Source organism: Quercus robur, chromosome 4, assembly GCF_932294415.1.
Source record: "Quercus robur chromosome 4, dhQueRobu3.1, whole genome shotgun sequence".
Lineage (NCBI taxonomy): Eukaryota > Viridiplantae > Streptophyta > Magnoliopsida > Fagales > Fagaceae > Quercus > Quercus robur.
The window spans coordinates 58,619,586-58,631,790 of record NC_065537.1 but is presented as its reverse complement, the minus strand read 5'-3'; the positions used below and the strand labels follow the sequence as shown (position 1 = coordinate 58,631,790).

At 32.8% G+C, this 12,205-nt stretch overlaps 1 protein-coding gene across 1 annotated transcript in view; it reads right to left on the bottom strand.

The window, feature by feature from the left end:
- LOC126723138 (uncharacterized) overlaps nucleotides 1-9,397 on the bottom strand; it is a 76,911-nt gene extending 67,514 nt beyond the window's left edge. Inside the window, exon 1 of the mRNA XM_050426429.1 lies at nucleotides 9,359-9,397. Within this exon, the coding sequence (XP_050282386.1) occupies nucleotides 9,359-9,365 (7 nt within the window). The 5' untranslated portion in view covers nucleotides 9,366-9,397. The remainder of the gene's footprint in view (nucleotides 1-9,358) is intronic.
- Between the last annotated feature and the right edge of the window lie 2,808 nt (nucleotides 9,398-12,205).

Below are 12,205 nucleotides of genomic sequence, written 5' to 3'. Positions count from 1 at the left end.
TTAAACACTGTACATGTGATTGTGTTTTAATTTATGTGGCCATCCAAAATTGTGCTTCTTGAAATGTTTAATACTATTTTTGGGGTTTGGGTAGAAATTTCTAAGGATAAAATTTTTAAATCTTAATAAAAATTGATTTGATTGGAGAGAAAGTGTTTTGAAAACATTTGGAATCATTGACATGCATTTCATATCATAAAATCTAGTTTATAAAGTGTTTCTATAGAAAATTTCCAGGTTTTCAAAATTTTCTGATTTTTCATGTCTCGATCAATCGAACCTATTTTTTGATAGATCGAAAAATGCAATTTTTAGGCTAAAACTCTTAGCCTGACTCGATTCCTGCTTCGATTCTTGGCTCGATTCCTCTTGACCAATCGAAAATCGTTTTTCTCTTAAAAATAAAAGGAATTTGAACACTATTCTTCATTGTTTTTGTCTTCCTCTTTGATCCCTCTTGATTCCTCTTAGTCTTTTTTTTTTTTTTTTTTTTTGAGTCAAAGCTTCAAGAGTTTTCTTCCTTAACACCTGGTAAGACCTTTTTACCCCTCCTTTTTGCTTAAATTACATACATTCATGCATTTTCATCAAATTTTTCAAAAATTTCAAACTAAAGGATTTTTGGGGTTTTTGATGTTTTTAGTTGTTTTGATCCAATTTGTTGGATGGGTTTTTGTTCATGCATCATTTAAACATGACTCCTTCCCTTTAGTTTCAAAAATTTCATGATTTCTACAAAATTTCAAAATTAGGGTGTTGTGTTCTTGAGAAATTGGGGATTTTGTTCAATTGGGTAAAATTGATTGAAATTGGCTTGTGATATTGTTTAATTGAGTAATTATAACATGTTTTTATACCTATTGTGTTATTCAATTGATCAATATATGGCTTTTTAGAAAATTAGGGTTTCAAAATTGGGGATTTTGCAAAATTGGGATAAAATTGAATTGGTTTGTGCATTAGTTCATGCATCATATGTGCCTCTACATCATGCATCATATAGATTTTGAAAATTCTATCAATATTGTACTCTAACTCTATCTAATGTAGTCTACCCTTGGTTTTTGTTTCTCTTGTTAATTTTTCCTTTTTTTTTTTAAATCATAGATATGGCTCCTAAGACAATAGAACCACAACTTCCTCTTCTAGCCCTACTTAGGTTGATAGGGTTAGATTTCCTACAGCTAAGACTGAGAAATTATTTGAGACCTTGACCAATTATAGGCCTATTTGGGGGGAAAGATAGATTGTCCTAGATGAGTTAAATCCTTCCATTCATAGGAGTCTATTGTCTAGAAACTGGGTTTCTTTGTGTGATGTTTCTCATCCCCCTCTTACTGCCTTGATCAGAGAATTCTACTCGAATCTCTCTGTTTATTTTGAGGATATAGGTGGTCATTATTTGACTACTTGGATTAGAGGCAAAGAGTTTAAGATGATTAAGCGTATAGTTTCTGAAGCTCTTGGTGTACCTCTAGTTCGTAGACCTATATACCCATACACTGAGTCTCCTCCTATAGATGATGTGATGTCTTTACTCTATGGAAGATCAATCATTTGGGGATCTGAACCAAGAATAATCTCAAGTGAGTTTATTGAGCTCAACTGTCTTTTCTCTAAGATAGCCTGTCACAACATCTTCCCTATCTCTCATATTCATATCATTCCTTTAGACAGATGGTCTTTCCTTTATGCTTTTATCACAGTTAGGTCCAGGTGTTTTCCTTCCTTATTCATTCAGACCATTTTTGAGGGTGTTGATCATTTCTAAAGCACACACGCTATTCTTTCCAATGTTTATATATAGGGTGTTGACCTTTCTAGGGTTAGAAGACTTTCCTGCTCTAGAATTAGTTCACATCATTGCCTCTATAGAGTCTCAATTTGTATATGTTGGCAAACCAAGAACAAAAACATGTCTAGGATAGGTGTTAGACATTGCTTAAAGGGTTTCAAGTCAAGTCTCAAGAATATTCAAGTTGCAGGAAAAAGAAGTCATTTTCTGTGAAGCTCGATCGATTGAAATATTAGGCTTGACCGATCAAAAATCACAGAAAAATAATTTATGTAGAATTTTAAATCAGGCCCAAGCTCGCGAAAATGTTTAGGGTCTCAGTCCAACACTCCTAAGTATAAAAGGAAAACCATAACTACGTTTTGAAGACTCTAAAAGACTTTTGAGTTTCTCTTGTGAGATCTGAGAGGTTTTGTACCTTCTAACTCTACAAAGTTACAAATGTGGGAGTTTGTTTTCTGCAAATCCAAGAGGGAAGGAGTCAGTGGATTCGGAGCTTGCATGTGGTCGTGTTAGTAAGTTACTACTGGAGGTAGCAATAGATTTAGGGTTAAATCTTTTGTAAAAAGTTCAATTCTCTTTTAGTGGATTTGTTTTACCGTGAGGATAGCTAGGTCAAATTCTTGGGTGATTATATCAGTGTGTTCTTTATTTTTCTGCTGTTGTGCATGATATGATCTCTCTTTGTTTAGCCTAGATCTCATAAGTAACCTAAGTAATCACTTGGCTAATATTTTAGGTTAAACAATCTGTGTTAAGGGGTCTAAACAAACAAACACAGAGAGTTTTGAATATAAAAGCTCACAGTTTCGATTAGTCGAGGGAAAACTTTGATCGATCGAAGCAGTGAAAAATTTTAAAACTTAAAAATTTAGAAATTGTATGCAGAAAAGCAACTTAAAAAGCAGTTTTTAAGACTCAATGTATATGAACATGATCTAGAAATGTTTTACAAACATGATACCATTCAGATGCAAATATCAAAGCCAATCAAGAAGTTAAAATAAAAAAATTTAAACTTCTAAAACATGAAAATTTCATTTTTCTTCAAAATTCCCAGCCAAACAAAAAATTTGCATTTACATATTAATTCATATGCAATTAAAGATAGCCAGATTAGACAACACACACAGTCTTATATACAATATTTAGCATCGATTTGCCTGTAGTGTGTGCAACTAGTAAGTGTACAAAGTACAGAAAACGTGAACTGTAGCTAGTAATCAAACAAATTTTCTGCATCATCAATCACATTGGTTTGAAAGTGACTATCACCTAAATAGTTACACCATATAACTCCCACATCTCCTAAAAAACAAGCTTGCAATCATGTAAAAGTATTTTGATTCTTTTAGTTTTTTGCTTTTTCCATATATTTTATTTTTTATTTTTGACCACAATCAAAGATATCATGCATAGACATATAGGAGATCGAAAAGAAAATACCCTTGTTACAATTTTTATTTATATATAAAAAATAACACCTCGTTTTATCTTGTTGTGCAAGTGCTACACCTTACTGAGCATGACTTTGATGTTTTGCAAATAGGTGGTCATGATTGGTGAGTAATAGTGGTGAGATGGTTACTTATGCCTTTCTCCTAGGATTTTCTAGTCCTTACGATCAAAAGAGTGTGAAATCAAAATCAAGATCATTTGTTCAAAAACTATAAACAACTTACACAATTAAGCACTAAATAACACAAACTAGCAAAGTGCAAAAAGTAGCTCATCAAATCTAACCAAGGTACATATATAGTCATGAATGCAAATTTTATTGGCCAACCTTAATTACACACTAAGTGATGTGCAATACAAAAAAATAATTTTTGGATCTTCAAATTTTTATTTTGATCACAACCAAAAAGTACATATGATGCTAAATAAATAAAATGCAAAAGCAATGCTTGACAACATGTAATGCAAAAATAGTGCTCAACTAAGCTATAAAGGGTACACAAACAAGAAATATCAATTTCTTAATTAACCTATGAGTACATGTACAAACTAGTACATACTCATAAAAAATTAGAGATATCTCATGCACTCAGTTAAGGAGCACACACTTTCTATGTTTTTCCACAATGTCGAGCATGTTCTAAGTCAAGAGAGAGGTATTAGAATTCATGTAATCCTCAAGAAAAATAAAACAAAACACAAAATAAATTTTTTTTTCTTTTTGATAATTTTCAATGTTTTTGGATTTTTTTTGAATAAAAAAATAACCTAAGAAATAAAACAACCAAAAATTGAAAGAAAACATGTCCACAAATAATTAAAAAAATTAAATCAGGGACAAGTAAACAACATTCACCTTAGCAAATCTTTTCTCACCGATACAGCACGCGTCTTTTGCTTTGTAGGTGAAAAACCATGAGAAACAGAGTGTATTTGAGGGATTACACACTTCTTCTAAGAGATACCTAAATCCTGCAATTTCCTTACACAAGCCAACAAGCTTAAATGTTTCAAAAGTATGTGAAACAATTTATCAGGACTTGTGGCAAGAGATATATCATCACAGATTGTTTGTTTGTTTAGACCCCTGAAAACACAGATTGTTTAAATTTCAATTTTTGACAATTAGGATGAATGTGACCACGGACACCACAAAAGTGAAAAACAGGAATAAATTTAGAAACATCAGTATTCCTAAAGGGGTTTCTGGTCACAGGCTTTGGTTATTGCCTCAACAAACAACAGTTTGGTCTAATGTGACCAACAACACTACAAAGGTGACAGGTAGACACAAAAATAGATTTCCTCTGCAATTTAGTAGTAGGTTTAAACACAGGTTTAAAAACTTCAGCATCTATATCATAACTTTTACTTTTGTCTAACCTAGCAAAATATGCCTTTTGTTTATGATTCCTCTTAAAAGGAGGAATATAAACTTTGTCATCTTTAGGCTTAAGAGGAACGGAAATAGATTTATTAACAACAGTAGATTTGGTATCAAACAAATTTTTAGGTTTGGTATTATACACCAACGTAGAGGAAGGCAAAAGAGGAAAAATAAATGACGCCAAAAATTCTAACTAACTATCATCACTAATAAACTAGAACTAATTACATCAGGACATGTGGTCAAACTCTGTAACTGTATTTGGTATTAGCTTCTGCATGTGCTAATCTTGTGACTTCGTTAAGCTTAATTCTGTTGTTTGCCCAATATCATTAAACGACATTGCCGTTTGTTCTTTATTTCCTTTCCTTTTTTCAAAGCATCACAATTTGATCTTTTAAAAGATGGAAACTCAGTCAAGCAAGTTGTTAGCTAAGATAATTTTTTTTTTTTTTACTAAGCTATTCTCGTATCTAATCAAGCCTTTTTAGTGACTCATATTGTTGGGTTATAGATTAACCCCGATTAATTAATTCAATTGCTCAAGTTGATTAATTAAGTGAGATTATATGTAAATCATGGAGGCACTAAAAAATCACCAAATAAATTAAGTGCAATGGAAATTAAAAATTGACACGATGATTTGTTGACAAATGGGGAAAATCTCTCGCAAGGCAAAAACTCCACTGGGTGAATTTCATATCACCACTCCCAAAAATCCACTAATTAAGAACAAGCGGTTACAAGTATAAGGAATCTTACCACTACCCTAGACTATCTCAAAATACCAACCTATAGTTGAACTTTTACTCCAATCTCTAATTGGACTTGATCTTGTAGAGACTTCTTCCTTTGCATGGATCCCAATACGTGACTAACTCCCAACAACTAATTGATTGTTGTTGGATGCAAAGTTCTTCACTCCAAAGCACGTTGAAGATTTGGAAGCATTTGGTTACAAAACCCTAAAGCACACAAAAACACAATAGCTTGTGTCGAGGAAGTGTCAAGAATCCTTCATTAAGTCTCGATAGATACTAGTGTCGAGTTAGTGTCGAGCTTCACTGAATCAGCTTTTCTTCACTATGACCCTAACACATATAGACATGATGCTAAGATATGGTGGGCCCATTTTACAAAATGGGGCTTGAATTTTAAATATGTAATTCATGTGGTGATTCACCCAAGTTTCAAGTACACATTTTATTCAGAGCCCTCTTTTGAAAGAAATTGAGCTCGAAGCATTGGTGATTTGGTGGTACACAAGGTGAGAATAGCCCATGAGTCAAAACGTAAGCGAGAAGAGTTGACTAAGATCTCGGATCAAAAACTTAAAAATAAATGGGGGAACATATTCATTCAAGCTATCATTCTCCAAGACAATAACACCTAAAGTCTTATAAGCACATCTCTTGTTATTTCAGAGTTCACTCGTTAAACAAGGGAGTTACCAGGAGCGAAAGGAAGGATGGTTGAATGTAAAATAGTCACGAATAAGAGGTTTGCTCAAATAGAGGGGCACTTAGAGGAATATAAGTTCTAATACCACTTGTTGAGTCTCAACCTAGTATTGTGTGAATTAAGAAAATCAACTGAAAATTTTAGTAAAAACCTCTTGCTTTTCTTTGCATTCACACGCACAATTGTTATTCTCACTATGCTCACACTACAGCAACACCTTTTTCTCTTTTTCACTTTGCAACATTAATCAAAACCCTAAAAAATCTCCTTGAATTCCACACTAAGAGTCCAGTTGGTTGGGAGATGGAAAAGTTGGAGGATATAAGAGATTTTAGTTTCCCTTATTTGAGTTTGGTTGAGGAGTGGAAAGTGGAGTGATGAAAACTAGTTTATTTGCTTGAGGAGAAAAGTGAGAGAATGGAAGATGTAGTTCATAGAAATTTAATTTTGATGTCCTTACTACATAATATATAGGAAATAATTTATTTATACTTATTAAATATTACTTATTATCAATTAAAATTAATAAGATGACATCTTAAAAAAATTAACACATTACACATATTATTTTACTTTTTTTCTTTCTAATTAAATTTATTATATTTTGATAAATAAAAATTAAATGGAATCGTCCAATAAATGCTTCCATGTTGGGGAAAAAAATCATGGACCTTTGCTAATTGAAAAGGAATAGCACAAAACATGAATATACAAGCAGTGAATGTTATTGTATGATGATAGAAATGTAACGTTAAAAGAATTAAAAATTAAAAAAATCCAGCAAAAAACGATAAGAAGGATAGAAGAAAACAAAACAAATCAAAGGATCGAGGTAGTAAAAGAGACCAAAATTTTCTCTAGTTTTCTCTTCAAATGGAGTTTTGGTGCTCTTGGCACCATCAAAATTTCACCTCTTTTCCCTCTCAACTAAATGACCATTTTCTCCACCATTTTCCGTCCCTCCAATAATCACTCCAACCAAATGCAACTTAAGTTACAATTAAATTTTGAGACAATTTCCTAACACTTAGGTCATATGGATTTTAAAAGTGCTACGATGGTTGAATTGGATAATTAATTTAGATGAGGTGAAGTCATAACCTTAAATTCTTAAATTCTATAGGGATAGGGGTAGTGATTTGAAACTCTAAGGGCTTGGTAATTGCTTCCCTAACTTAGCAATCCCTCCTCCTGGTACAGTAACACAAGTTGAAGAAATGGAAGCAAGAAGAACAATTGAGTTCACTTTAGAAGTGGGTATCAGAGAAGCAATTGTTAATGGTGACTCAAATATTATTTTTAAAGAGAAGCACTAAACCATCATTTACTTTGCGTGGGCATTTAATTCACAATGTAAAACTTCAACTTTCTTATTTTTCTTATATTAATTTTTCCCATGTTCGCTGTCAAGAGAACACAATAGCACATTCTCTTGTAAGAAGAACAATCACATCGCCCTATTTACTTGTCTGGGTGGAAGATGTGTCACTAGATATTCTTCATATTGTTCAAGTTGATTTGGCCTCTTTTATTTAATGAAACTGATGTTTTTCTTCTTTAAAAAAACTGGGGACTTGGTATGGAAAGTAATTTTTCCAAGTGGTACTAAAAACCCTTATTTTGAAAAATAATCTCCTAATTTGGTAGGGCCATACTTGATTTCTAAAGTATCTAATGGAAATGCATACAAGTTGATGTATATCGATAGGAATTAACATCTTAAATCGATAAATGGAGTATATTTGAAACATTACAAGCCAAGTATGAATAAAATGGATCCACAACATAAGAGATCCTTGGTAGTAAAACTTATTATACAAGCCAACTAATATTTTAAGAATAATAGTAGTAGAGGTCTTTCAATAGTAATTAAGAAAATAGTTATAAGAGTGATAAGCTGAAAACAAAGCGTGAAATGTTAATTATACAAGTCGTATTTTTTCAAGTTCATCTCTCTTTTGTTCTCTTTCAACTGCAGTCCATAGATGATTAACTTCCCTATCGATCTCATTATTGAAGTTCTTTAAACGGTCACACTTGTCCTGTCCAAGGATGCTGGTTTTGTCAACCAAGAGTGCAGCAGCTTTTCTGAACTTGGATACGAGACCACCATTCAAAAGAACAACATATTGAAGAAAGATTTACCATCTGCAAGGGACTTTGTTGTGGCATTAGAAGAGGAAGCGGCAGAATTGATTACTATTTCCATTTCATCAAGATATTTCGAGACATTCTCTAGGAGCATATAAAAATCCTCCATGTTTTTTGTCAATTCAGTTTGTAGTGATTTCTCTTGCAGTTCTTTGGACTCGGTACTCTTATCTACAACTTGAACTTCTCTGTCAGTAAATGATGATTGTATTCCCGTGCCTGAGGACGTGGAAAATGGCTTCGAAACATTAGAATCATTGCGCTTCTCTGCAAAAGTGTAAGAAGCTGTAGATAGCAAAGCATGAAATTCAATATACAGGGGACAACTGAAAGATCAATGAAAGATAATTCACCAAACATCCCCTTTCAAAATTTCTTGTATTTTTTAAATTAAAAAAAAATGTAAATAAAATTTCTTGTATAAAACTTGGGAAAAGAAGTCAAAACTACCTCTTTTAATGGCAAAATAGAGCTCGACAGAAGGATCAACATTAGTAACAATTGTGAACTAGGGACTAAAGTTACAAAAACAAAACTTATGAGACAAAAATGACAACTCAAAAAACTGAAAAGCTATAATTTGTAATTTTGTCAAATGTTTATATTCTTGTATGGCTGTGACAAGCCTTCCATTAATTTCCCAACTGGTAGTAAATAATAATCTGTAACATAGATGGGAAGAGACTGAGACAAAAACAAATACGGAAAAAAAAAATACCCTATAATTTCCATCATAATAATATGATGATACTTCTCCACTCTTTATGCCCATTTTAGCTCGAAGTATTCAAGAAATCACTGTTATTTTAATACTTAAGACCGGATATTAAAATATTTATGTATAAAAATAACACCATTTTTAATATCGCTCACACCATTTTTATTTTTTTTTTCTTTGTGGGCAAGACCTCAATTTCTGAAATTTGAAGTTCCCTTCATACACTTTCTTTTTCCCCTTTTTTGAGAATCCTCTTCATACATTTTAAGCATATGCCATCAAAGAGTTCCAAAGTAGGCAATAAAAAATGACGATAATGATGTAGTTTTAAAAATATTGAAAATGAAACAAAATAAGAAAAAAAAAACAACAGGATGAGAAAACATACCGTCCATGTTGCTATTGTCAGATATGTCTTAGGAATTAGTTTCTTGAAATTCCTTCTTCTTGGATAGGAAAAAAAAATGATAATTTACATTATTTATCAATGGTCATGTTGCTCCACCACCGTACTATAGGACTTTAAGCATCATGGAACCCGTACGTGCGATTTGTTGAAAGGAAAGAATAATTAAGGAATGGGGATGCAAGAGTCAAGAATGATTAATGCCTATTTTGTTTGGAGAGAAGAGAATTAAGAATCGAAGGAAGGTATTTTCTTTCACTATGATAAGATTATTAAAAATAATATTATTGTGGTTATTGTGTATTGGCTCAAGTGACTCAATTTAGTGTAAAGCTCGTCTAGGGCTAAATCTAGAGCTTTAGTATTTGCATCTCTATAAACCCTGCATAGAGTTGATTGTAAAGTAGTATTCTTCACTTGCATGCCTAATCCTAGGGTATTTAAAGGAGGTTAAATCCTAGATTAAACACACATTAGTTATTGTTAATTGACTTGTATAACAAGTAATATTTTTAGCTTGCATATCAAGCAGGATTGGGCTTGGCCTAGACTATTGGGCTTAACATATCTCTAACAAAGACAAATCCTTGTTGAAGTTGATGAGTTGATGGTACTTCAATAGTATCATAGCACTTTACACATCAAGAAACTTCACACACAGAACCGTACAAGTGATTTGTTGGAAGGAAAGAATAAAGAAGGGATCCTTATGGATGATAAAAGAAGGATCAATGCCTATTTTAATCGGGGATAAGAGAAGAATCATAGGATGTTATTTTCTTTTGTGGTTAACGATATATATATATATATATATATATTATGATGAGACAGATCTTAATTTATTAAAGTTGATAGATTAACAAATTCAAATGCTTTTATGTTATCATATATGCACAATATTTTTACAATAAATTTTAGGTGACAAACTATTACCAATTTTAATCTAAACACACCATTAACATCACTCTTTTATTCACCATTAACAAACTTGTCACATAAAGTTTGTTGTAAAAATATTGTGGATGTAGCATTACTCTATATGTATAGATTTGCCCTCCCTCCTTGTAAGAAATGATTTAATGATTTTTATTGACTAGTCAAAAGTTCTTCTTACCTTTAAGGGAGCCCATTTGTTAAATAAATAAATAAGAAGAAGGAAACCTAATTGTTGTGGGCCTTCTATATAAATTAAAAATATCAAAAGTAATATACAAGTGGTTTTTCAATCTCTATTCTGTTTCAAATTTCTTTCGATAAAAACGCAATATTCCTTTTTTAAGATAGTTGAATCTATAGATAGTTTTTAATTGCATTTTCATATTAATTTGTTTTCTCAATGCACTCTTTACGTGTTCAAATGGTATTGTTTAAATTTATTATATGTTGATATCGTATTTTGTCCGCTCTTGATTTGCGTGTCAGACCCTGAAAAAATCCAAAAATATCATTTTTTTCTCCATGGGGTCACGAGAACATATATAATGGTGTGGCGCAACCCATTCAGACACCGAAGCACTCAAAGTGCCCTTTTTAGCCAAAATGACCAAAATGCCCCTGGTCAACCTTGGGATGATCGACAGTCAAACAATGTCAAAATCCTCACAAAACAACATTTTCTTGGTTTTATATCAAATCTAAGCTCCTCAGAGATTTTTAGCAACTTTGACTAAGTTTGACCAAGTTTGACCCGGAGTTGACTCTTGGTGGGCCCCAGAAACCCTAATCTTGACCTAGTCATCAAAATAGGTTAAGACTAATGCCATTGTGAAGATAATTAAATTCTCATTCCAACGACTATTCATGGGTTGAAATCGGAGTTAAAACGGTTGAGATATTGAGAAAATTGTGAAAAAAACATCAGCATGCTTCCCAAAGTCATAACTTTTGATCTAACCATTGGAAATTTAATTTCTTTAGTTTTCTGAAAACTAGACATCCAGAGCTTTCTAGGGACACCAAGATCACCTCAATACAAGTTCTAGAATATCTCCAAACGTGCATCTAAAGTCAAAACTAAAAAGTGCATAAGGACGAAATTGCTGATGTTAGCCGGGGCCTAACCCGCCGCACCAACAAGGGCCGCCAGCACACCTACAAGGTGCGTCGGGCCCCGAAAAGCATGCCAGGGCCTATAAAAGGCTCTTGGCAACTCAGATTGAAGGAGAGACATTTTGGGAGCTGTTTGGGCATCTTTCTAGGCATTGTTTTTTTCTCACCATATTTCTCTCCCAAAAAACAAAAAAACACATCAAAACTTCTTAATTCTTCTCTCTTCTCCAAAAATACAAGGTAGTGTTCATACCCTCCATCTTCCTCTCCTTGATTCTATACCTTGGATTTGAGGTATAGGGGTATGGATGTAGCTTTTTGGCTACAATCCATACCCCTTTTCCTATAAAGCTTCATCAAGCTTTTTATCCTTTCTTTTTTCTTGAATAACATGATTTATTGCTTTCTTTAGCATGTTTCTTGCTTTATTTGTGCTTCTAGCTTAAATCTTCTTGCTTTTTATGCCTTACCCCATGTTTTATGCTTGGATCTACCTTTTCCATGTGGTGATTATGTTTAGATCTACAAGTTTCCATGCTTTCCATGTTTATGGCTTGATTTACATGTTTTATGTTAGTCTATATGGCTATCTCCACGCTTGTGCCTAGATTTATGGGTCCCTATGCTTGCTTTTATGCTTTATGCCATGCTCACATGTCTAGACCCATGTGTTTATGCCTATGTTTACATGTCTATATGCTTAGATCCTTGTCTTCACATGTTTATGTGTTTCGATTCTTTTTTCACATGCTTAGATCTACATCCTTACATGCTTATATG